This window comes from Dama dama, chromosome 20 (assembly GCF_033118175.1).
Source record: "Dama dama isolate Ldn47 chromosome 20, ASM3311817v1, whole genome shotgun sequence".
NCBI lineage: Eukaryota > Metazoa > Chordata > Mammalia > Artiodactyla > Cervidae > Dama > Dama dama.
Genome location: NC_083700.1, coordinates 17,206,879 through 17,233,843, shown reverse-complemented (window position 1 = coordinate 17,233,843; position 26,965 = coordinate 17,206,879). Strand labels below are relative to the sequence as shown.

The window sequence follows — 26,965 nt, the reverse complement described above, 5'->3', positions numbered from 1 at the left end:
ATGCCCCAATGAGCTCCTCCTACGATCAGATCTTTCTCTGTGAATTCACTGAGATCTTATGAGTAGACTAAGCTTAGCATCTGTTTGACCCATGAGCCACTCCGTCTGGACACAGAGGGCCATTTGGAGAAGACGGAGGATGGATGAGGCATCACCAGGCAAAGGAAGGTGGGCTTCTCTGAGACCAGGTGAAGGGGAACTAAAGCCAGAGCAGGCCAAGCTCACAGCCAGTGTCCTTTCAGTCAAGGTTATGTAAAAGAACCTTTCCAGTCCTGCCAGTTTTGAGAATCCTCTCTGTGTGAGAACCATCCCTTTCGTGTTGGTTGTTTCTCTGGGAAAGAGATATTAGACATTAAAGGAAGGTTTCAACAGATTTAAGTGTTCTCAGACAAGTGAGATGTTATTCGATTAAAAAGGTGCCTTGTACTCATAGATGGGCAACAAATATTTGTTGATTTTGTTTTCAGTCCTACTTTTCAAAAAGTAGATTTGAGAAGGATTTTAGAGAATATGTTTGAAAGAAAGACTGAAATTAGCCACCACAACCTCATCTTCTACAATCATAGTGCGGAAAAATTGTTTATTTTCTCGTCATAGGAGGGAGCCGGCTTTCTTCAACTTTATTTTCCTCTAGTGTCTGATTCAAAGGGTGAAAAATGAAGAGGACAAAGGAATAACGTGAAATACAAAGTATATCCTTGGTTTCAAAAGCAGATAGAATGAACAGCGAGGCTGTTAATGTCTGTGCTCTGAGAAACAGCTTCTGAGAAGGTTTTGGGGGCCAAATACCCTTGTCCTTGACTCCCGCACTACATGTTCCAGGAGAATAGAGGGAAATATATTTGCGGCTCAGACAGTAAAGAATCTGCCTGCAATGCAGAAGACCTGGGTTCGATCCCTGGCTCGGGAAGATCCCCTGGAGAAGGAAATGGCTACCCACTCCAGTATGCTTGCCTGGAGAATTCCATGGACAGAGGAGTCTCGCAGGCTATAGTCCCTGGGGTAGCAAAGAGTCAGACACCACTGATTATTTTTTTCCCCAATAACTTTGATAATTTGCTCAATGCCTAGCATGACTTCTACATGCACAGTAGGGGGCTGAAGGAAAGCAGCTGGGTTGTAGGGCCTTGGAGGGAACCCGGCTGGCCGACCACGGGTACAGCCCTCAATGCTGCCATCTTGACGCTACAGATTGAGCTTTCTTTTGTACCACAGACAGCTCAGTGCCACAATGCGCCATATATAACCATCTGTATGTCAATCACAGAAGAATATCTGCCTGTACGTTTTCTTCTTAACATCTTTAAAAAGGCTTGTTAAAGAATCCAATACATGTAATCAAAGACCAAACAATCAAACACCATAAAGGACTCTGCTGAGAAACTGGAGAGGCCTTGGCAACTTCCCCCTCCCCCACTGCCCCCCTCCCGAGCACGCCCCCCCCCCCCCCCCCCCCGCCCCATCACTCTCCCTCTCTTTTTTTCCTCCCTTCCTGGCTTTGTGTCTATTTCGAACACATTTTTACTGTGCCACAACATTCATCACTGAATATTTTCTCCAGCTTTCAAAATCCCCAATCAAAATCTGGCTGCCCATGGGTCTCCCAGCCCCACTTTAATCCTAAATGAGAAAGACTTGCTAGGGTGGCCAAGACCCCAGCACAGGTTTTTGCTCCTCTCTCACTTCGGAAAGAGGAGAGTTTTTGCAGGAAATCATATTCCTGACCTTCGTTCAGCCTGCAGCTCTAAAGAATTTTCCATAAAAGCTGTCATTAAATAAACAGCTCCTGCCTTGCTCATTTGGCCTGCTCTTATCCTGGAAGGCTTGCTTCTGTCTCTTCTAAAGGGGCCTTTTCTTTTCTGACAATCCAGTGGGATGTCAGATTTTTAGCAGCTAAATGATCTCCCCCATTCCTGCTTAATCAGTTTTTAACCCTCCTTACCCACTTCCCTAAGGACACAAGGGAGAAACACTATTTGGAAAACCCAAAAGGGGAAAATTGGATGATGATATTTTGATGAACATTATTTAGGAGTGATTGTCTGTAATGATTTTTTTTTAGGGGTTGAATTTAGATACATTTCCAATATCATTTTAAAGACTTTCTACTGCCCTTGCTAATGAGAATCATGAAAATATTTAAGCAGAAACCAAAACATCTCATGCTGGGTGATTTACTTGGTACCATTAGGCAAGGGAGTAGGTTACATCATTGTAGGCTATAGATTTAATTATCAGGGAAATTATTTGGTTGCCTGAACCATACACAGTGATTTAAGAAAAGACAGGAGCCTGCAGCGTTGAGGCATTGTGGCCATTCTGCACCAGCTGTTTGCATGTGTCTGGGGCTCCCCCAACCCTCCACTGAAAGGTGCAGCCCTAACCTGTTGTGGCTACTTTCTGACTAGCTCCTAGGTGGGTCTTACGTCCCCCTTTAAGACATGGGCAGTGGTGTTTTACCCGTTTGGTGAGCTGAGTGTCCATCATGAAGTTGTGAACGTGCTTCTCCGCTTTGGTGAGTTCCAGCTTCCGGGCCACCACGGCCACCACCAGGGCAGTGCAGCCAGCACCCTGTGGGGGGCAAGAGGACCGGGGAGAGAGCACATCATTAATGAAGCAGGGCTCACGCATAAGACCCCACGTGCCCCGGGCCCACTGAGGGGTTCTGGGAGTGGGGTGGAGACCTGAGCTCTGGCTAGTCAAGGCTAAGTCCCAAAACCCAGCAAGACCCTGATCCCCACACCCACGAAGGTGTTGACCTCTGGGACATGAGCCTTCCTAGAGCTGGCCACTTCCTCATGGAGCAGGGTACTCGATGGGGCTGAGGCTTGGGGTCATATAAAATACTGAACAATCACTCGGTCACCTGCCAAGCTAAGCAGGGAAGACAGAAAATCCAGCACACACGCTCCCTCTTCCTCACCCATACCCCAGCCCCACTGCCAGTCTAGAGCAGGGTGGACTGGGGAGGGCAGGAGGAAAGACAGCCAGCCATGCAGTCTGGATGGATCATCTGCCGGCGGAGGACAGTTTTCCTGAAAAGAATCTAATAAAGAGGCAAAGCATCTCCCCTCCCCTGAGACTGCTTTCCAGGGCAACCCCAGTTGGATAGAGTCTATGTGCTCAATGACTGCGCTTGCTCCTCGGTTGGGTCTTTTCACAGGAGTTCTAGCCTATGACTCAGCACAAGATATCAGTTCCTTCTTATTTTCACCAGGAGGCTCCAAAATTCACCATCTTGCAGAGATTTTAAAGATACCTGCCTCAACCCGGGATTTTAAAGGAATGTGCAGAAGGTGCTCAGTATTTTCCAGAGCAGTGTTCCCACTCTGCTCTGGAAGGTCTATTCCAGGGGAGCCCAGGGAGGGAGAATAAAAGAGGCAGGTTCCTGAAGACTCACTTTCTCTCTCCTAATCCTCTGGGCACATGCTTGACTGTGTGAGAAATGAGCAGAAAGGGACTCATCCCAATATTTTCCTGAAGGACCTTGAAGTCCTCTTCTCTGTGCATCTTGACTTGGGGGACAGGGTGGGGGTGCTAGGGATGGCAAGAGAGAACTGCTCCTGCCCTGCTTCTCCTGCAGGCAGCAGTGATAGCCCTACTCTGGCCTGGTTCCTGGAAGAGAGCACATGCCTCTTGGGGACCATTGCCTTTCTCCTGCACGTGGGGCCCTGCACTGCCCTGACCTCTACTCATGGAAAGATGATGAGTTCAGGAAAGTCAGCAGTCTGACGCTCTAGACGCCAAACGGTAATTATAGGTGCCACAGAGTTCAGTTTAGCAATTGAAGTCCCAGGATTCAAGGAATCCATCAAGAACCTTTAGGACTCATGCAGTCTAACAGAATGTGTAGGAAGTCATAAAGACTGTTTTCAAAGATACTATCAGCTGTATCAGAGTTGGGCAGCATGCATGTGACAGATCAGTCCCCTACTCTCTCCCTCATAATCACTTTCTTTCCTTTGCCACAGATTGGGAAAGGCTAGTTGGTGTGAGGTTTTGGCAAAGCTGAAGTTGGCAATATTTTTCCCTAGCTTTTTTAGAAGGGTTCTCATGAAAACAATCTCCTGTTTCTTGGTACATTTGGTCAGCGACCCATTTCTAGCACAACAAACTGAAAAGAACGGAGTCTGTGTGAACCTTCCTTTTTCTGACCTCATTTTCCTTTCTTGTTCAGGGACAGCCCTGTTTTCTTGGCATCAGTGACTTGCAGGAGACTCTGTGCCCAGTTTTCAAAGGATAGGTATGGGCAGTTGGACAGCCTGGTCTGTAGGTGTCATCAATTGAGCCAGGCTTCTAAAAGCAAAAAATAGCTTAAAAAGCTCTTCTAGCGGGAAGATGTGTGATCCATTTCCCCTCAACCAGACCAAGTATATAATCCCCCTCTTTTGTATGGAGTTCCAAAAGTACTTTGGGCTAAACGCCCAAAAAGAGGGATATATCATAGTGTTAAAAACAGAACATCAGATGTAGAGGGTTCTCCCCTGACTCCAGGCTCCCTCATCTCCCCGGGTCCAGGGAAACTCTACTTAAATCATCCCTGAGAGCTGGGGGAAGAATTAGCCTGAAGGAGTCTCCTTGCCTGTCTTGCCGCTTGGGGAATTTCATTAAAGCAATCAACCATCCACAATCCCAAAGTTTCAGGTGCTAGATGGATTGCTCCATGGTTCCTGCCATGGCTCACAACCGAGCCTGCTGAATGCAGAGGGGTTCTAAAGAGAAGCTGCTGCTGCTAAGTCGCTTCAGTGGGGTCCGACTCTGCGCGACCCCATAGACGGCAGCCCACCAGGCTCCGCCGTCCCCGGGATTCTCCAGGCAAGAACACTGGAGTGGGCAAAGAGAAGCTAGAGTGTTCTAATTAAGGAACCACCTGTCTTATGTGATTAAGACACATTTCTGCATGGAGGCAGGAGGTTGGACTAGATGACATTTCTTAGTTTCCTTCAACTTAAAGAGGTCAAGACTTCCTTGTGGATATTTCCCAGAAGGATGCTTTGTTCTTAACCCCTAATTCTAACTCAAATAGATAGCAGTAGATACTTTCAACTTCGCTTTTCTTTTAGAAAAATCCATCATCTGGACGGATTAGGGAAGTAGCCAATGATGAAACCTAATCTGGTTATTCCCATTAAGAGGCAACCTTGCAAAGATGGGGTCAGACACCAGCAACCTTCAGAAAGTGGTGTGCCAGGTGCTGGAATCCAGATTGGTCCTCTCCTGTGTGTGAGAGAGAGAAAGGAAGAGAGGGAGGGAGGAAGGGAGAGAGAGAAGGAAGAAGGAAGGGAAGATGTAGAGAGAGAGAGAGTTGGGGCAGAGACTGAGATAGGCAACAGGTTGTGCTGCTTCCTCAACAGCATGGGACAGAGAGCAGAAGAGGAAAGGAAGAAGTGAAAATAGGAAAGAAAATAGAAAGGAATAGGGCAGAGGGATGGGCTCATGGGAATTGGGTGAAAGGCAGGAAGAACAAGGAGCCTAAGACTTGGGTCAGAAGTTAATGGTCAACTTTGGCTCTTTAGAGGAAATGAAGGAAATAAAGACAGCAGGATCCCCTCCCACCTCCTGCTGTCTTTACTTTTAAGTGGTATAATGATTACTTCAGGCTTCCCTGATAGCTCACTCTAGTATTCTTGGGTTTCCCTTGAGGCTCAGCCGGTAAAGAATCCACCTGTGATGCGGGAGACCTGGGTTCCATCCGTGGGTTGGGAAGATCCCCTGGAGAAGGGAAAGGCTACCCACTCCAGTATTCTGGCCTGGAGAATTCCATGGACTATACAGTCCATGGGGTCGGAAAAAGTCAGACACGACTGATCGGCGACTTTCACTTTCACTTCACTTCACTTTCAATGATTACTTCTGCTTTATTTGGGGACAATGGGCCTTTTTACTTAGGTGAGTTTATCAGCCTGATAGGGCCATGTTAACAGTTTAAGAAGGCTCATGTCATGTGGCAGGGATGTGGGTTGATTTTAAGAGACAATTGCCAAGGCCTTGGCTGATTTGGGCGTGTGAGCACTCCTGCTGTCCTAGCTGTCCTCACGTGGAATCTCAGAAATGGCTGGTGGGCAGAGGGGGAAATTTGAGGCGAGGACAGAGTGGGACCAAAGAGGGTAAGCAGCTGCTGGTGTGACTTTCACTGGATCAGACTGTGGAGCAAATCCATGACTCAGATTTTTGCCTTCAGATGTGCCAAGTCCTGAATCCTGGTCAACACCAACTGGATTCCCTGGATCTTCTCTATCCAACACTATTTCCATGGGAGAGTGGTGGGAGGGGACAGGGTCCTCTAATGAGGTCGTACTTTCCAAGGTACATACTGAGCAGGAGCGCAGGAGTGAACAGAGAAAGGAGTGGCTGGCCTGGGGTCAACACGCCTAACTCATCCATAGATTTGGACCCAAACCAGAGACCCAGTCTCCTTCACACTGGTCCTCCTACTTCTTGTTTCCAAGAAACATTTTCCAGCTGGAAAACCTTAGACTCTCGAAAAATAAGTATCCCAAGGGGAAGAGTATGAGGTGTTCTTAACTAAAGAAGCATAAAATAAAATAAAACATAAATGAAAGTGACAAATGGAGGAGGGAAGCCTGGAGGATTTACAGTTGGATTCTGTTTCTGCAACAGATTCCATGTAACAACTAAAATAACATCAATTGGTTTGAAACCAAGGTGTTTCAGGGAGAAGCTCATCTTCTAAAACTGACATTAACCAGATGTCTTGCTGAGCCCTCTACTTTACCTCCTCCCCAAATGACTCAATTTGTGCCACCTTTTACTTCATCATCCCTTTCCTTTTGCAGTTCAAAGAAGCCTCTTGCATGAAATCTTAGGGGGAAAGCTCAGTGTCCCCAGCACATATCCTGGAATCTTTTGTCTGTCTGTCCCTAACTCTTAAAGGGTCCACAGAGTGGGGCCAGCTCTGTCGTTCAGTTGCTCAGTCGTGTCCGATGCTTTGCAACCCCATGAACTGCAGCATGCCAGGTTTCCGGGTCCTTCACCATCACTCAGAGATTGCTCAAACTCGTGTCCATTGAATCGGTGATGCTATACAATCATCTCATCCTCTGTCGTCCCCTTCTCCTCTTGCCTTCAATCTTTCCCTGCATCAGGGTCTTTCCTGATGAGTCCAGCTTTAGAAAATATATATTGAAATGGGATTCCTACCAATCAGTCTTGGGGTCCCAAAAGTCTTCCAGATGCCTGCAGAACCAGAAAGCCTTCTGAGGCCCATTCTGGATACTAAATATTGTCAGCTTTCTCTCTGCCTTATAACTGTCATCATAAAATTCTTTATGGAAAGATGCTGGACTTTGATATATCTGCTTTAGTGGGTGAAATCTCTCAAACACACCAGGCCTGTGCCAACAATGTCAAGTTGTTCAGACAATTATATACCCTGCTTAATGGTTGATAATTACACCGTTACTGGGATTGCCAAGAGAAAACAATGATTAAGACTATTTACAGCCTGCACACACAAATTCTTCCTTTCCCTTCCCACTAGGCCTTGCCTTGGCCTGTGTGGTGTCCATGGTAACCAAACAGGAAGCCCTACCTTTCGTAAAGGCACTTGCAATAATAATCAGGAGAGGTACAAAGTGTTGGGAGACTGGGGGATGGGAGGAAGGGATTCTAAGCCATGTGAAACCCTGGAAAGGAGTGACTCAGCTAGAAAAGTACCATTTGTAAGAAAAAAAAAATGCCACCAGGTTTCCCCACTGTGGCTGACCCCAGAGGGAGGCAGCTGATTTTAATTTGGGTAAAAACACAAGTGGAGGGAAGCTCCCTGTCCCTGTGTATAGATAGGTATATATGCAGCAGGGTTGATGCAGAAAAAGAAGATGAAAGGCAGGTGCTGTATTTTTAATAGAGGGGGTGGGTATGAGTTCCTCCTCAACCATTTATTCTCTCCACTTTGATCACACCTTTCTCCTCAAGGAACAAACACTTTCTTCCAAGCAGCTGCTGAAGCCCCTGGAGCAAAAGTGGGTGCGAAGACCACACCCCAGGAAAAGGCAGGGAGGGACCAGGGTCCAGCTGGCCCACTGCCCAGCTATGCCGGAGCAGAAGCCCAGAGATGCGGGAGTTAGGAAGCCAGGGAAATGATGGCTCCCAGGCTCTGGCTTCTTGGCCGGGGCATAGCGCCATGCTGAGAGGGAGAATGGTTGGTATTTAAAAATAACGGCGGCTCCCAGCAGGGCCGTTCACCTATCAGCAGCTGGGCTCCGTGCAGGCCAGACCGAGAGCCGGTTCTGAGGCACATAGCTGGCGCCCCAGGAGCAGCTCTGAGACAGGAAAGCTTTGGTCTTCGGGCGGCATTTCATTCTTTTCTGGGAGGAAGACTCATTCCCTGGTTTCCTGGTGACAGCTGGAGCTGTGCCAGGCAGACTCCTACCAACCCACGAGAGGTATTTGTTCTGAGCCCTTACACTTACCCATGGTTTATCCCAAGCCCGGCGCTAAGCCGCCTGTCATTAACTCCTGCCCAGGACCCACTAATAAGTGCCTGCCTTGGGTTTCAGTCAGAAAAGGAGAGGACGGTGTCCAGTCCCGACGCAGCAACGCCGGAGCCCTCCTGCCCCACGGCCCAGGCCTCCGACCCCACGGCCTCCGCTGCTCTGAGCAACTGGCTGCTGTCAGTCCCAGGAGGCCTCCAGGCTAGTGAGGAGCTAAACCCCCGCCCACTGCGGGATGGAGTCATTTCCCTTCCGGAAGGAGGGTCTTTTGTTTCCTCCTGGAGAAACGGGGGTGATGGCTGAAATTTGAGGGAGCCCTGGAAGGATTTTGATGACAGGGGTGCAGAGAGGACTCCTCGGGGTGGGCTGCCGTGACCCACCAGTGAGACCTAGGAATAAGCTTCAGGCCTCCTGTCCGCCCGCCGCCCCCCCCATCCCCACCAACACCTCCCCACCCCGCTCCAACACACAGCCTCAGATTCCTGCATCTTCTCTGACCCTGAGTTTCCTCTTCTGAAAAGAGGACCCTGCGTGTTTACTCTATGCTCTTGGGAAGGAGGTCAAAGGGCCCGGTTGTCTGTCCTGGTCAGAAAGCTAGGAGAGCAGCGAGAAGCCCTCATCCCAACCGGCCGGTGAAGGAGCAGTGGGGGTAGGGACGCTGAGGACTTGCCAGCCCTGAAGGCGGGTGCAGCTCCCTGTTGCTGACAGAGCGTGGTAACATAAAGCACTGCAGTCTATCCCCATCACCAGCCAGGGAGGAGGGCGGAGCAGGCCTCCCGTCTGCACTTTGTACTGGAGAATGCTGAGGTCCAGCAGGCTAAGTGCCCTGCCTGGGTCCACACTGAGGTCCAGCTACGGGCATTCAGACTCTGGTCTGAAACTCCCTACCCACTGCCCTCCCATACTCCATACTGTGCGGCCATGTGGTGGGCACGAGTGTGTGTCAGGCTGGGGATGGCAGGGTGATGGGGCAGAAAAATACACCTTGGGAGGAGGCAGCACAGCTGCTGGGCACCTGGGGAGGGATGGGGATGCTGTCACAGGCTAGCCGGGTGCCAGCACTGGGAGGGAACCGGCACTCGGAGCCCAGCGCCGCAACAGTTAGACACAGAAGCCAAGAGTTGGCCCAGGGCCATGTCATCAAACTGGGACTGAACCAGTGGCCAACCCAGGCTAGGACCTAGGTCTCTCATGGTCGGCTCGGAGCACTTGCCGCCGTGAGTTCTAGCTATACTTTATCAGATGTGGCGCCAAGGTCTGTGGGGCCCAGGGGACAGGAAAGAGGACAATTAACTGCAGGCGCTGATGGGAGTGGAGGGTAACACTCATGGCCAGCTTCACCCAGCCCATTTCTAGGGGTCTGTGAGGAGACCGTTAACTGTTCAGAAACCAGGACCTCTTCCTATCTCAGACAAGGAAATGAAAAAGCGAGAAGCCGTACAGATGTCACATCTGTCTTTCTACGTGCACAGACACACATGCTGGCCCGTTAACTAGCAGCTGGCCCCGAGCCCAGACAAGGAAGGCCCCCTGCGCCTGCCATAAAGGGATCACTCCTAGCGGCGTTCTGCGGGTGGGGAAGGGTAATGGGCGGCGGCAGGTACTCACCATGATGCCCGTGAGCAGACAGACACCTTTCCCACAGTACGTGTGGGGCACCATGTCCCCATAACCAATGGAAAGGAATGTGATAGAGATGAGCCACATGGCACCCAGAAAGTTACTAGTTACATCCTGCTGGTCATGGTACCTGCCGGGGGAGGGGGGGAAGACAGGAGTTAGTGCAGCTGCCATTCCAGGGTTCTGGGGACATCGGACAAAGAAGGACATTTTGCTGAGGCAGAGAGAGCAGCGATAGCGGCACCCAGATCTCTCCAGGAGACGGAAGCTGCTGAGGCTCTGCCCATCCAGGTCCTGCCTGCAGCTCTCTGTCCATCCCCCCACCCCAACCCCCCACCACGAGCTTGGTCCCGGCGGTAAAATGTTTTGTCATGATTTGCACCATATTGCAGACGTCCTTTTTGGTAAAATAGCTTTGGATGAAATCATGCAGTAATAAAATTTAGATTTTCCCTTCCAAGCTGACAGTCTAAATGTATGTGGATGTGATTAATCTGAAATCACAAGCTCCTGAACAGGGAAAATGTCAAAAAAAATCACCAAATGCATTTAGCAATTTCCCGTAAGAAGGCTGATGGAGCCCAAAGACTGGCACCTCCCTGGTGTCTGGAGGGAGGCTGCGGCAGCTGGGGTTCTCTCGGACCTGTTTCCAGGGAAGTTTCCAGAGTCTCCGCGGAGGCATGGCCTCCTCTTCTGAGCTGGATGGAGGCTCGTGGCCGTCCTGCCCTCGGAGGAACTAGCTGGAAACATATCCCCACCATTCCCTCTGCCCGATACCCATTCCACCCCATCCCACCCCATCCCTCACCTCCCTCCCTTCATCCCCAAACACCAAGGCCCGCTGTGCGCCAGGATCTGTGTCAAGTACTGAAACAGAAAGATGAATAGGATATAGGCTCTGCCCTTAGGCTTCTCAGCCCAGGGGAAGGGTCCATTTTAAGCATGTAGACATTTGAGGAAGAGTAAGGACGAGGCACCTGGAGGGCCAGAGGGAAAGGACAATGACCTTGACCCCAATGTAGGAGGGTTGGTCAGAGGCTGCAGCTTTCCAGGCAGACCAGGGGAAGGGTGTTCTGGGCAGAGGGCATAGTACCTTTACGAAAAGCTAGGGCCCAACGTGAGTGTAGCAGGTAGGCCTGGCTGCACCTGGGGCGGCAGGGCAGATGAATGAAGGTGGGTGTTTTTCTCAAAATGTTCTCTAACAGAATAAGCCTGAATGACACAGACATCACTCCTGGATAAACTCTTACCATCAGCCTCTTGGAGGCCACTGGATGGGAAAAGTGAGATATGGCCAGGGAGACCAAACCATCCTGGTTGGATAGAGCCGAAAGTCATTTAGGAGCCTTAATCCACAGAACTGAGTTACCAACAAGGCTTACATGACAAGCTTGGGATGGGGCTGAGTACAGGAGACCCTCAGAGAGTATCCGCTGCCACGTCAGCACTCTCCACGTCCCCCACATGGCCTGGCGCCCAGTGGGCAACTGGCAAATGTTCTTCTTTCCCTTACCCCCACCCCAAGTCAGGTGTGCTGGAAAGGCTGCAGATACAGATGCATCTGGAGAGGAGCCTAAAAGCCGGGAGAAGTCTGACAGTGAGAGAGGAGGTGGAGGGCATGTGAGTGGTGAAAGCACAGTAATATGGATTTCATTTATTGACTCATGGGGCTTCCCAGGTGGCGCTAGTGGTAAAGAACCCGCCTCCCAATGCAGGAGACGCAGCTTCGATCCCTGGGTCGGGAAGATCCTCTGGAGGAGGGCATGGCAACCCACTTTGGTATCCTTGCCTGGAAAATTCTATGGACAGAGGAGCCTGGCAGGCTACAGTCCATGAGGTTGCAAAGAGTTGGTTGAAGCTACTTAGCACATTTATTGACTCACACTGTATTAGTGGGAGCCACACAGTACAACCTACCCTGTGGCTAGTATTTTGTATACAAACACTCTAATTCTCACAACATCTTGTAATGTATTTTTACAGGTAAGCAACTGGAAGCATAGAGACATTGAGTGCCTTGCCCCAAAACACACAGGATATAACCAAAGTAAAGCCCATGCTCTTTTCACTCTTCCCTCGGCACCAGAGAGGTGGAAACGACTGCTGTGTGCCTGGGGGAAGGATAAGGAAGTTTTACCAACATGAGGACACGGGGGCTCCAGTAGCAGGTGATGAGGTAACCGTGGAGACAAAGGGTCTGATTTGATTGCCTTGAATTCCAGGGTAAGAGGCTTGGATTTGGCCTTAGAGGCCTTGGAAATGATTCCAGGTCCTTGAGCAGCCAAATGACAAGATGACATGGCCCACTGGAATGAGTGGTCTGTGGGTGGTGAACAGGATGTTTAAAAAGATGCAGCCCTGGGGTGGACTAGCCAGGTGGGGAGCAAATGGCAAAGCCAGGTTGGAGGTGCAAGCGGCAGCCTTCATCGCACACCTGAGCCTGGCCCGAGCAGACCCCGGTGAGCACATTATTAGGGGGCTGTTCAGCCCCAACTTGAGGCCTCTACCAGCAGTCAGAGGAGGGTGATTTTAGCCTTTCATAGCTGTGTGCATGAGAGCATGCCCAGAACTCCAGGGGGATACCTGAAGAGCAGACATCCCCTCCCCAAAGCTCAGCTGAGAAGATGCTTTCCCTCCCCTCCCCTACCTGCTCTGCTGGCTCCCCCGTGACACTCTGCTGCTACCCTAAGGGCACCCTGGCTGCCTACTCCTCCCAGTTGGCCTCATCTCCCCAGGGCTGGGCCTGCGTCTGCTCACCTGGCTATACGGGAGTGGCATAGGCTGATGGTGTCCAAATCTGATCCCCAGGATGGAGTGTGGCCTGCCCCAGTGCTCCAGCCCCATCCCAGGTCTCACGTGGCCTTGGACGGGCAGCCACTCTTTCCCTCCCTTTCTGCAGAGCCCTGGGGCTCTGCCAGGCCCTCGGGCTGATGTAGTCCCCTCCACTCACAGCCTGCTGCTCTTTGGCCGGGAAGAATGGTGGCGACCCTGGCTCTCAGGGCCTGTGCTGAGGTGTTGGTGGGGACTCCTTCCTTCCAGGGATGCACTTTGGAGGCTGTGAAGTGGCAAGACTCAGTGACAGATTGAATGTAGGGGCATAGAAGGGTGAAGACTTAAAGATGGCTCCATGCCACAAGCCAGCAACGTGCAAACATGTTGCAGAGTCAGAGTCTTCCGTTCATCAGACATTTCCTGGAAGGGGTCAGGTCTGAGGATGGTGACATCAAGGCAGTGCATAGAAGGGAGGTGAGCCGGTGGTCTTGAGATTAGCTCACCTGGCTTCAAGCCCCAGCTCTACCTTAAGTAGCTCAATGGCTGTGGGCAAATGACTTAACCTCTCTGTGACCTAGTTTCTTTATCTGCTGATGGGAGGATTAAGGAAAACAACCCTCCAGCAATATTAGCACAGTGCCCAGCTCAGAGTAAGTGCACACTAAATGTCAGCAATTACTGTTATTGCTGAGAGTGGTTAAGTGTTATCAGTCTGAGAAAAAATGTACAGAAAAATACAGTGGCAGGGATTTACAAGTGCAGTGGATGGAGGGTCCCAGTAAAGGAGAAGTAGATGAAGGGAGGGATGAAGATGTCTTGGTATCTGATGCAGGGATGAAAGAAATCTGTCAGCCCAGGACAAAGAAGGGATATGGGATACTTGGTATCTGAGAATGATTCTAGCAGCTACATGCAAGGCTGATTAAAGAAGGCAGGCCCCAGACAGGGAGTTTGCAGGTGCCCAGGGAGAGGCAACGGAGAAACTTGAAAGCCAAACCATGGGGTCTGGACTTAATTTGCCGCCTGTCCTTTGTGGACTTAATTGGCTGATTGACTTATGGGCTGTGCATGTGGGTTTCCAAAGTACTCCTTTCTTTGCTTAAACTAGTGTTCCCAAACTGCTTGGCTGCCCTCAGGCCCATCCTATTCACATGTGGGTGGACTCCGAGGTAAAGAGATTAGACCTCAAAGTGGAATTAAATAACAGCAACCAGTTATCTGTCTCTCTTTTTAAAGTTGAGGTTTGATTTCCTGCTTTATTTTTCTCTAAATTCTCTTTATGTTCTTGTGGGTTTCTTTTTCATTCACCATTTAAAACCCTCTAGTGTTAACTATGCGTGCTGAGAAGAGGAAAGGGAGATCTTGAGGATGTTATTCATTCATTGTTTGTCCAACTTTGAAGATCTCCCTCCTGACAGGGGCTTTAGAAGATGTGAACCGGACATGCATCCTACTTTCCTGTGGCTTGGAGCATTGTCATGGAGATAAAACACACAGGCAAGTCACCAAGCAGGAAGCGATGAGTGAGAGAGCGGGGCTGCTGATTCAGGACTGTGGGAGTGGAGAGGAGGGAGAAATTGTTTCCAAATCTATTCACAATTTTAGAGTGGTTTACACTTGTCACAAATTCACATACTAATCTCATGATATTTTTTGCGATAGAGAATTTTTTTGAGAAAAGAGTCCCAAGTTTTTCCTTAAGGGCTAAAGAGGAAATGCTGTGGGCATGTTTTTAGGGTTAGTATGTTATTAATTTATCATTAGAGTGTGGATTATGGTTTTTTCATTTTTAATATTTTGAAATAAATGATAGATATGGAAGATTGTATGACTGGGTAAAGATGGTAGATGCTATTTTTGCTTCCTCCTCATATCCCTCTGGGCTTCCCTCAGCTAGTAAAGAATCCACCTGCAATGCAGAAGATCTCAGTTCGATTCCTGGGTTGGGAAGGTCCCCAGGAGGAGGGATAGGCTACCCACTCCAGTATTTTTGGGCTTCCCCGGTGGCTCAGATGGTAAAGAATCTGCCTGCAATGCGGGAGACCTGGTTTCGATCCCTGGGTTGGGAAGAGCCCCTGGAGGAGGGCATGGTAACCCACTCCAGTATTCTTGCCTGGAGAATCCCATGGACAGAGGAGCCTGGTGGGCTATGGTCCACGGGGTCACAAAGAGTCAGACATGACTGAGTGACGAAGCACAACACAGCTTATCCCTCCACAACTCTCAGTTTTAGTTCCCTGCTTTTAAATATAAGTGGACAACCAGGAATCCCCAGACATCTGAGGAAGGTCTCAAATATTAAACACACAGACCAAATCAGTCAATTAAACAAACAAAGAAACAGGACTCTGGATCACAGACAATTAACAGAGAAGAACTCTTGAGATAAATCCTGTGATTAATATCTTAAGAGAGATAAATGAGATATTGAACCCATGAGACAAGGATGGTGTATACCAAAAAAGTCCTCCTACAGGGCTGGAAGATAAATAGAGGGAGTCTCCCAAAAGGCAGAAAAAGAGAAAGAGAGGAAAATAGGAGAAAATTAGTGAATTAGTCTACCAATTCAAACACTAAGTTTCAGAAACAGAGAACTGGCAAAAAAAAAAAAAAAAAAAAGGAGGAGGTGAAAGAAGGAAAAGAGGGCAAGAAGTAATCATTAAAGATATCATTAAAAGATTTCCCAGAGCTGAAGGACACACGTTTCTAGATCAAGGGCCCACTGTTCCCAGCATAGTGGATGGAAATAGACTCACAGCAAGACAGATTATGTGAAATTTCAGAACACCAGGGGGAAAAGGAAAGATGCTACGGAGCTTCCAGAGAAAGAGAGGTCAAACACAAGAATCAGATGTCAGAGTGACTTTGGACTTTTTCACAGAAACACTGGAAGCTAGAAGGCCATGGAATAAAGGTTTCAAAATTCTGAAGGAAAATGATCTCCAAACCAGCCAAGGCTTTCAAAGATTTGTGTCCTCAGCCCCCTTTCTTCTGAAGCCACAGGAGGGCAAGCATCACCCAAACAGAGTACACCCAGGAGGAAGCCCTGAGATGGAGAAAATTGGGGATCCACAGAGGAGACAGGCCCAGGGGGACAGTACCTAGAGGTCCTTGGGTGACGGTCACGCCCCAGGCATGAAGAACAACCTGTCCAGACAGGAACAGGTCAGATGACTCTGGGAGGTATTTCTCCAAGAAGACAAAATTGATAGAAAACCTGCAGGGCCCGAACATACTGAGAAGAAATGTAAACAACCGCCAGAGTCTCAAGTAAAATTAGTGATAAATACACAGCAAACTAAGCAAATGAACAAACATGATAATTAACTCGGAAAAACAAAAAAGTTCTGCAGGAAAGGAAAAGTTGTCCTTTACTACAAGGCTTAGCTCTGAATAGAGTCAAATTAGCGTTGGCTGAGTAATGTAAATACTGATTACTGATCTAACCAACATAGTGATATAAAGATGAAAGGAGGATGGGGGGTGGGATACAGGAAGAGTTGGAGGGGAGGAGAGGGTGCTAAATCCTTATCTTCCACTGTGGGAAGTGGATAGATGATGCTGAAACTGGAGCACCAAAAAAAAGCAGCAATATGAGCATGTCATGAAGAAACATGTAGGTAAATTTTACAATTAATTAGCAAAAGGAGGTAAATGTAGCTACTCTTGGAGAAGTATAAATGGGAAAAACTGGTGGAGGGTGTGAGGCTGCCAGGGTTAATACCATGACGGGCGGCCTGGACCTAAGTTTTAGCTTCCCCCGAAATGGTAAGATTCCCTACCCCCATCAAGTAACCTGGAGCCAGCCAATCAATATGCGCCCAGTAAGAACAAAGGGAGAGCTGAAAAGCCCGTGAAAGTCTGTACGGATAGAATTGCTTTGCAAACATGTAACCAATCCGCTTAAGCCAGTTACTAACCGCTTTTGCATATCTCATAAATTTGTGTAACAAGCTTGAGCTCGGCGCTTTCTGACCCTGCACCACTGTGATGTTGGTGGCAGAAGGCCCTGGCTCGAGACAGTAATAAACTTCCCTTTTTGCGAGTTGCATTGTCTTGGAAGCCTTCTCTCTCTTCCCGCTCGGGGATTCGGACATCGGGCATAACATTGGGTAGCGCATACCACAGAACAACTGAGTCTAAGTGCATGCAGCTGTAACTTCCATAATATCAAAATAAAACTAAACCTAAGGAAAAAAACATAAATATACATAACATAAAATCATTACGAAGCCTAAAAATAAAATAAGCATCCTTGAACTCACTGTCCTGTTGCTCCTCCTTTTGTGTTCTTTCCACCTTCAGCCTCCCAAATCTCCCCAGAGATCACCAACATCCTGAATTTCATGTTTATCATGTTCTTGCTTTTCTTCACAGTGGTTTTCCTTTACATTTTTAAAAAAATTTTTAAATTTAATTGAAGTGTAGTAGATTTACAATGTTGTGTTCATTTCAGATGCACAGCAAAGTGATTCAGTCATATATATCATGAATATATATATATATATATATATATATATATATATATATTCATAATATGTATGTTCTTTTTCAGTTACTTTTCCCTTATAGGTTATTATAAAATATTTAGCATAGTTCCCTGTGCTATACAGTAGATCCTTGTTTGTTATCTATTTTATATATAGAAGTGTGTATATGTTAATCCCAAACTCCTCTCAGTGCTTCTACTTAGGTATGTATACCTACCTAAACAATATATAATTTAGTTTCGCTTATCTCTAAATTTCATAAAATGAAATCATACTGTAAGAGTCTATAGGCAGCCTCTAAAATGACCCCCAGTATTCCTTCTCCTGGGGTATTCACACACTTTTGTAATCCCCTCCTTTTAAGTGTGGACTGGACCTAGTAACTTGTTTCTAAGGAATAGAACATGGCAGAATATGGCTGTCACGTCTAAGGTTTGGTTATGAGAAGACTGGGGCTTCTGTCTGGGAGATCTCTACCTTGATCTCTTTTGAATACTCTCCATTGGGAGAAGCCACACATGTGGTGGGGGACCTCAGCCTGCCCACAACCACATGAGTGAGCTTGGAAACAGAAACCCCTTTAGTCAAGCCTTGAGGTGAGACCACAGGCGTGAACCACAATCTCATGAGAGACCTTGAGCCGGAGGTACCCGTTTAAGACGTCCCTGAATTTCTGACACATAGCAACTATGAGAGTGCAAATGTTTGCTGTGTTAAGCTGGTAAGTTACGGGGCAATTTGTTTCACAGTCGTAGATAACAAATGGGGCTTCCAGGTGGCACTAATGATAAAAGACACACCTGCCAATGCAGGAGATGAAAGAGATGCGAGTTCAATCCCTAGGTTGGGAAGATCCCCTGTAGGAGGGCATGGCAACCCACTCTGGTATTCTTGCCTACAGAATCCCAAGGACAGAGGAGCCTGGCAGGCAACCATCCATAGAGTCGTAAAGAGTCAGACCTGACTGACGCAATTTCATGCACACAGATAACTAACACAATGAACTTTTCTCTGAATTGCTTTTTCCCACTCAACATATATGTTGATATTTGTGACTATAATGTATTCTCACTACTGTACGGCGTTTCATCATATTACTACACCATCACTTATTCATTCACCTATCGATGGCCACATGGGTGGTTCCTAGGTTTTTCCTCTAATGGCCAATACCGCTATAAACATTCTTAATCACAGCTCCTGGTTGTTTAAGAGTTTCTCTGGGACACTTACTTAAGAGTGGATTTACTGGTTTGTACATATTTAATGTCATTTGAAAACGTCAGGTTATTTTCCAAAACACAGTAAAAATTAGGCTTCTACCAGGAGTGGATACGTGTTCCTGTAACTCCATGTCTTTATCAACACATCATCATCTGACTTTAATTTTTGCCAAACTAATGGGTAAACTGGTATTGCATCATGCTTTTACTTTACACTTTCCTGATGAAATCTGAATGTCAATTTATAAGTTTATTGGTCACTCATATTTCCTCTTCTGTACAGTACTATTCATGACTATTGTTCATTTTTCTATTGTTTTATTTTTGTCTTTTTTTCTAATTCATTATGAGTTCTTCATGTATTCTATATAAAAACTTTGTCAGTTTATATGTTGCAAATATGTCCTCCCAGTTTGTGCCAGGTCTTTTTACTTTCTTTATAGTATTTTTTTTTTCTTTATAGTATTTTGATGAACAGAAGTTTTAAATTTTACTGTAGCTGAATTTACGATCATTTTAATTTATAATTAGTGACTTGTATAATTTGTTAAAGAAATCCTTTCCTATCTGCAGTTTTAAGACTTTCTTTTAAATGTTTCTAAATTTTGACTTTCATATTTGTCTTCGGTTCACCTAGAATTGATTTTATGTATGCTGTGAGATAGGGATACAACTTCATTTTTTTTTTATATGCTGCTGCTGCTAAGTCACTTCAGTCATGTCTGACTATCCCAAATCCACTTAATGAGCAGTTCATCCTTTCTCCACTGAGAATGTTACCTCTGTCATATAGATTATTTGTGAAAGTGAAGCTATTTCTAGGTTCTCTACTCTGTTACATTGGCCTTTTTGTCCAACCCTGGAGTTACCTCTTCATAGCATTTTCTAGGTACCTTCTCAGAGCCTAACACATAAAAGGTGCTTAGTAAATATTTGTGGAATGAATATGGCCCGCTTCTTGCTTTTCCTGTCCCCTTGTGAGAGTTAAGTTGCTTTAGTAATTCAGTGACGCACGTTAAAGTGACTTCAGCTGTTCTCTCTGACAGAAAAACTTTTGTGAAAGTGGCTGCGAAATTCCCTGGGCTTGGAGTTGGTTCTCACTATTCTTAAGAACTCAGCTTCTTGACAGTAGCTGTGACCTAGCTCTTTTCACATGGATCTTAGCGATTTGATACCTCTAGTTGTTTATGCTGGATCTGGTTTGTTTGTTGGAAATTTTCAGGAATCAAATCAAATCTCGAAGACAAGATTCTTTGTCTTCATCTTCTAGTATTCCCCAGCTTTGTACAGTTAGACCCTAGCCCCAAGCAGTAGACCCTCTGCTTATTCAGTTCTCCAGTGAAAAACCTAACATGTACCTGACTCAACCCTTTGGTGGCCTTGGATCCTGTTGGCACGTCCCTCCTCAGAACAGTCCTCTTGGCATCTTCAATGACTTTTCTCCTGCTTTCCTCCTGTTCTGACCATCCTTCTTGGCTTCTTATCCTGGCCTCCTCTTCAATGTTGCTGTGCTCCAAGCTCGCCTCATACCTTTCCTGCTTCTGTATTGCCTGCCATGTCTTCACTGATCCCTTGTAAGTGACCTTTAAAGAAGCAGCTCAAAACCCATCCCAAGTCAATGTGGGCTCTCTGTCTCTAACCCCACACCACTCAGCTTCTGCACTCTCCGTGTGCTGCCCACACACTGTCTCGGGTAGGAGACCACTGGTGTGGACCACTGTTAGGTGTCACGGTGAATCAACTATGTTTGAGTCTGGGTTTTACTCTGTAGTATCTGCATGACCTTGTCCTCAGTTTTCCTATCTATAAAAGGGGATAAAAGACACTTGCTCCCTGGAAGAATAGCTATGACAAACCTAGACAGTGTATTAAAAAGGAGAGATATCACTTTGCCAACTAAGGTCCATGTAGTTAAAGCTATGGTGTTTCCAGCAGTCATGTATGGATATGAGAGTTGGACCATAAAGAAGGCTGAAAGTGAAAGTGAAAAGTCGCTCAGTCGTATCCAACCCTTTGCAACCCCATGGTCTATACAGTCCATGAAATTCTCCAGGCCAGAATGCTGGAGTAGGTAGCCTTTCCCTTCTCCAGGGGATCTTCTCAACCCAGGGATCAAACTCAAGTCTCCCACATTGCAGGTGGATTCTTTACCAGCTGACCCACAAGGGAAGCCCAAGAATACTGGAGTGGGTAGTCTATTCCTTCTCCAGTGGATTTTTCCAATCCAGGGATCAAACTGGGGTCTCCTGCATTGCAGGCAGATTCTTTAACACCTGGGCTATCTGGGAGGCTGAGCACAGAAGAACTAACACTTTCACACTGTGGCATTGGAGAAGACTCTTGAGAGTTGCTTGGACAGGAAGGAGATCAAACCAGTCCATCCTAAAGGAAATCAACACTGAATATTCATTGGAGGGACTGATGCTGAAGCTGAAGCTCCAATACTTTGGCCACCTGATGCAAAGAGCTGATTCATTGGAAAAGACCCTGATGCTGGGAAAGACTGAGGGCAAGAGGAGAAGGGGGCGACAGAGGATGAGATGGTTGGATGGCATCACTGACTCAATGGAAATGAGTCTGAGCAAACTCAGGGAGATAGTGATGGACAGAAAGCCTGGCATGCTGTAATTCATGGGGTGGCAAAGGGTCAGACATGACTTAGCAACTGAACAACAATAACAATACTTGTACCAACTGGCACAGACTTACCTTTAGGATTAAATGAGCTGATATTTCTAAACCATTAGAACAGTGCCTGGGCACACAGCTGCACTAAAAATGTTGGCTATTGTTGTGCCTTCTTGTGTGTACGAGTCTGGCTTTGCCTTAGCTGAAAGAATGCAGGATCTGGAGCTGAAGGACCACCTTTCATGGCCTAATGGCTTTGTGACCTTGAACAAATTACTATCTCAGAATCTCTTTCTTCTTTAGGGAATCAGGGTGTAAGAATGTCTGCCCTGACTATCTCACAAGATTGTGGCAAGGAGTGAATGTAGAAGGGCTTTGTCCACTGGAACATGTGATACACATGAAAGGATGTGACTGCTTCTTGGAGAGCCTCCCACCTGGAGCATCTCCCACCTGGGGTTCTGTCCTAGTGACAAGGGCAGCCACAAGGGGACACGGAGAAGAGGCAGCAGACACTGCCCCATAGGAAAATAGTCATTCATTCCTCCCAGGTTCTCCTTTCACTCATCCTCGTCCCACTGCTGTGGGTTGACCACAGCCCTTCTGCATGGTGTCAATCCCTTATCACTATCAAATCCTATCTACCTCACCTTCAATATATGTCCAGAATATGACCAGCCCCCGCCACCGTTGCTGCCACCATCTGGTCCAGGCCTACCTTCTCACCTGGACCACTGCAGTAGTCACCTAACTGATTTCCCTGCTTCTGCCTATATAACCCCCACTCACCACCCACTAACAGCAACTAGAGTGGTGCTTGCAAAACAGTATGACAGACCATGTCACCTGTATCCCTCAGACCAACAGCCGAAGTCTGCATGTGTCTCAAGAACCCTCCCCCACAGCACTGGGACCTCTCTGACCCCATATCCTAGGGACTGCCCCCTCACTCACTCTGTTCCAGCCATCTGCTGTCTGCACAGCTCCTTCTGTAGCCCAGCTTTACTCCATCTCAGAGTTTGGATCCCTGCCATTCCTTGTATCTGGAAGGCTCTCACCTCAATTAATTGCAGGCTTTTGCTCAAAGTCAACTTCTCAGGAAGGTGCTCCCTGCCTAATCTATTACAACTACTGCTGCCCCAACCCCACCAAACCCCACCTTCCTCTCCTGTGTCACTTTTCTCCAAGTGAATATCACCCCCTGACATGATATATGTTTGGCTTATTTTTGTGTGAATTGACTGTCAGTAACTGTTAGAATACCAGCTTGCAAGGGCATTTGATTCCAGCCTTGGGGAGAAAACTGCCATTTTTAAGCATATTATGAGCCTTTGTTTAGGAGGCTTTGAGAAATGCTTGAGGTACATGAAAGAGTTTCACTGAAATTCAAAGTCAGCTGCACAGTAAATGGCTTATTATGGTGACTTTAGGGTTACTCCATTATTCTAGCTATAGGTGAATTCACATCAAGACCCCCCCCCCCCAAAAAAAAGTTTTTTCTTTTCTTAAAAACAATTTCCCTTCTAAACATCTTATAATATGAAATAAATGGCTCTGGAGGCCCAGGGCTAACCATCAGCCTCCTGGACCACGTGTCTGATGGCTCAAGCATTCATGAAGTCACTCCCTCATCCGTCTCATTTCTATAGTCAATGCCCTATTTTTTAGAGTTGGCTTTGAATTTAGGAAAGTAAGGATGTTTCCCTCCACCAGGTAATTCAAGGCGACAGCCCTGAATCTTTCCAAGGCAAATCTAAATCCAGTCTTTTATTTCCAGCCCCAAGAACTCACAGCATGGGTGCAAAGCCTCTGGTTATTTTTAAAAGGGAAGAAAACCATCACCACCAAAACAGACAACTCCAACAAACAAGTTGTGGCGTGTCACCAAACAGAAGTGGCTCGTGGTTTTTCTGTGAACATAGCGGGCATGGCTTTCTCTCTCAGAGGTGGTGGCATGCACGTCTCTCTGGTAGCTTTCCTCAGAGACTTTCGCCAAATTGGGAGACTTGGGACATCTGGCTGGTGTCATACATCTGGGTGCAGCCTCTCTAAGGGGAAGTCTGAACAAGAACATTAGCTCAGCTTTCTTGGGGTGTGTTAGTCTTCTCTGGGGTCTCTCCCTCCCCGTGTTTGGCTGAGAAGTTTTGTTCGACTTCCCCATTTTGCAAATGGTTGCAGCATTTGAGGGAGGCCAGCTGCCATTTCTTCCATAGTCCATTTTCTCTGCAAAGGGGACTACTGTCAACCTCTTTGAATGGTTATTAAATTAAAAACCAGATGGTTCATCTGGCAAAGGTTTCTGAGTCAGTTTCTCTATTTGCAATGTTTTCTTTCTTCTTATTAAAAAATATTTCCATGTTTCCTGATTTGGAAATGTTTAATAAAATGCATGAAAATGGAGAAAAACAATATGTTTGGAAGAAGCACTGTTCCCATGGGAAGCGTGTCTTCCACGCTCTTTGGAGGTAGTGTGGCGGAGAAGGGATGAAAGTTCAGACCCCAGCCTTGCCATCTGTTCTCTGTATGACCTGGGTAAGGAGCTCATCTCTCCATGTCTTGGGCTTTCCTTCCATAAAACAAAATGTAAAACATCTCCCATGGGATCATGCTGATGGTTAGGTGAGATAACAAATATAAGACCCTGAGCAGCATCTGGCAGGCACTGGGGCTCACCAAGAGAGTTCATTCAGTCAACAACTGTCAGTGAGCCCTTACTATGTGCCTTGGCACCAACTTCAGGGAACTTACAGTCCAGTGAAGGAGGCTGACACCCAGCAACACAAAAGCTAGAAAAGGCTGACTTAGAATTGAGACACATGTTGACACGCAGCATGGGTTGTGCTAAGCAGGGACACCCTCTGAGGATGCAACCTTTACCCCAAGCCACCCAGGATAGGATGAGCAGGGGTGAGGCTGGAGTGCAGGGCGGGGTGGGGGTGCTCCAGGTGAGGAGCCGGGAGGACACGGAGGGAGAGGCAGGGCGGATAGAGGGTGCTGTCTCCAAGCACCAGCGCTGGGCCTTGAGGAGCAGAGCAGCATGAACACGCAGACTCCACTGGCCTCACCGTCACTGGCTCCCTGGGCGCTTGTTTCCCTTCTTCCCCTTCTCTGTCTTTCTTTCCACTGCCTATTTGTCTGTCTTCTCTCTCACCCACTTTCTCTCCTTCCTCCTTTGAAACACCTCCCTCACATCCCTCTGTCTCTCCCCTCTCCGCTCCTCTCCCTGGCTCAATCTCTTCCTCACCCTCTCCTTGTGAGGAAAGCCTCCCCACAAAGGGAGGGGGGCTTCTGCCTCCAACAAGTTGACAGTCCCTGTGAGGCTACCAGTCTTTCTTCGCCTCAGTTTGGTTTTGCTTATCCAGCAAGTTATATCCTGTACCTACTGGGTGGTCAGATACCAATATCAGGAGATGAAACAGCTCGGAGTCCCTGCTCTGGGAAGCCCCCGCAGAGTCAGACTCCTGGGATGAAGTGGGGAGGACTGCACCAGAATAAGACCACATGTCCTTGTCCTCCCCGGGCCCGGAGACCACCGCCCTCTGCTCTTCCAGCGGCTGTGTGCCTCCTCGTGGTTTCAGCTGCCACCCCAGGCCTCTGTGTGTGTCTGTGTGTGTGCCCAGTTGCCTAGTCATGTCCAGCCTGTGCAGCGCCACGGACTATAGCCCACCAGGCTTCTCTGTCCATGGAATTTCCCAGGTAAGAATACTGGAGTGGGTTGCCATTCCCTACTCCGGGGCATCTTCCAACCCAGGCATTGAACCCACATCTCCTGTGTCTCCTGCACCAGTAGGTGGATTATTTACCACTAGCGCCATCTAGAAAGCTCTCCCAGGCCTCTGAAACCAATGCAAACCTCCCCTCTGACCATCCAACCTGTGGATCCACCTGCCAACATCGGACACATCCAGGGGACAGCAGGTAAATTAATTCAGCTTACCCTGAACCCTGCTCATCACCTGCCCCTCCCTGTGCCCAGATCCTTCCAGATCCATCCTCTTCCTCCTGCATCTCCTATCTGTGGGCAATAACACCACCTGGCTACTCCAGGACGCTGGAGTGTTTGCAGAGTTCTTCCACCATCACGCCCCATCCAGTGAGTTGGAATGTCCATTTGGGCTCCTTTAGTTCTTTCTCCTTTTTGGCCACAACATGCAGTATGCAGAATCTTAGTTCCCCAACCAGCCCATGCTCCCTGCTCTTGGGAACACAGAGTCTTAACCACTGGACCACCAGGGAAGTACCTCCTCTAGTTCTTTCAAATCTGTTCCTCACTCCCATCCCAGCCCCCACCTCCGCTGCTGCTACAGAGGTGGCATCCTGTCCCATGTCCATCATGGCAGCAATCTCCCAGCTAGTCTCCTTGACTCACAGTCATCCTGTGCTCCCCTCACACATTGGAGCCAGGGAAGTCTTTCCAAAACAAAGGACTCTCCTCCACCCAAAACCCACCAGGGGCTCCCCACTAGTCTAGAATGGGGGGGGGGGTGGTGGGCTATTCTTCAGCCTCAGTGTGGAGAATACCTCGGGCATTCCCAGTGTGGAGATACACTTTGACACACCAACAACCTCTCCAGGACTAATAGTAGTTGAAGAGTTGACATTTGAGAAGGATTTACAATGTAGTTTCAAGGTTGTCGCTATGATAACATCACTCTCGCTGTCTTATACCCTGATTTGCTTTCTCCAACAGAAAGGAAGGGCTGGGACTCCAGCTAGGCTGGCAGAAATGATTTATAACCCATGGCACACCCACAGCAGAAGTCAGGTATCTCAAAACCATTGTTCCTGCGTTATTGGAATAAAAGAAAAAAGTAAATAAATAAAGTTGGTTACTGTTGTCTATGATAGAGGATTAAATCCAAACTCCTTAGACTGGCCTGGCCCCTGCCCACCACTCTAACCTTGAGTACAGCCACAACCTCTCACTGACCCCCTGGCAAGCAACTATTTACTTCCTCTCCTACCCTATGCTCCCAACACCTCTAAGCTCTGCTTGTGCTGGTCCCTCTGGTTGGAGTACCCTCAGGCTCAGAAAATCACCTCCTCCAGAAAGCCTTCCGGGATCGAGCCCCTGCTGCAGAGCACCCTCAGCCCCATGGTCCTCTCTGTCCCTCCCACTGCAGGATCTAATTGTGTGCTTGCTCCTGGGGCTTGCCCTTTTCCACGGTCCGAGCCAGCCCCAGTGGTCAGGCACTAGGAGGAAGCTCTGAGAATTGGCGGAAGGAGGCAGTGAGTAAACAGCGGTCCAGGGGAGGTGATGCTTAAACCTGATCTCATCTCATCTCCCCTCCGTGAGCCTCTGGTCTCTCATAGCTGCTGTCTTTGGTTTTCATTCAATTCCTCCTTCCTGGGCCATGGTCTTCCACCTGGGAGTTTTTTCTCTCCTAGTTGAACCTTTTCCCAACATCAATCACAGAGTGTCATTCGGAAGCAAAGAGGCTTCATGGCTCTTAGTGTTTTATATGTGGAGACAAGAATAACAGTGGCTGGGATTCTTGCAAGATATTTCATCAAAGACCTTAGTGATGATCTATTTCTCATCTCCTTTTATTTCTGGGGCTAACTCTATGAAGTGGGTAGGACTGGATATATAATCCTATTTTAAAAAGTAACAGTCATCATCATTTGTCAAATGACAGCCAGGTACCATGTGGGCCAAACCTTTCTGTGTATCATCTCACTTAATTCTCACAATAACAAGGTTTGCAATTGTCTTTTCCTGTTTTCCTGAGTTGGAAACTCAGGTTCAGCCAGATGAGGGAACTTGCACAAAATAAAA

The 26,965-nt window shown here is 47.7% G+C and overlaps 1 protein-coding gene across 3 annotated transcripts in view; it reads right to left on the bottom strand.

Annotated features, from left to right (window-relative positions):
* The window catches only part of KCNN3 (potassium calcium-activated channel subfamily N member 3), a 170,756-nt gene that overhangs the window by 22,253 nt on the left and 121,538 nt on the right, over window positions 1-26,965 (bottom strand). For all 3 annotated transcript variants that reach the window (XM_061120695.1, XM_061120696.1, XM_061120698.1), the window contains exons 4-5: window positions 10,062-10,203; window positions 2,461-2,571 (exon numbers count right to left, since the gene is read on the bottom strand). In XM_061120695.1, the coding sequence (XP_060976678.1) occupies window positions 2,461-2,571; window positions 10,062-10,203 (253 nt within the window). The remainder of the gene's footprint in view (window positions 1-2,460; window positions 2,572-10,061; window positions 10,204-26,965) is intronic.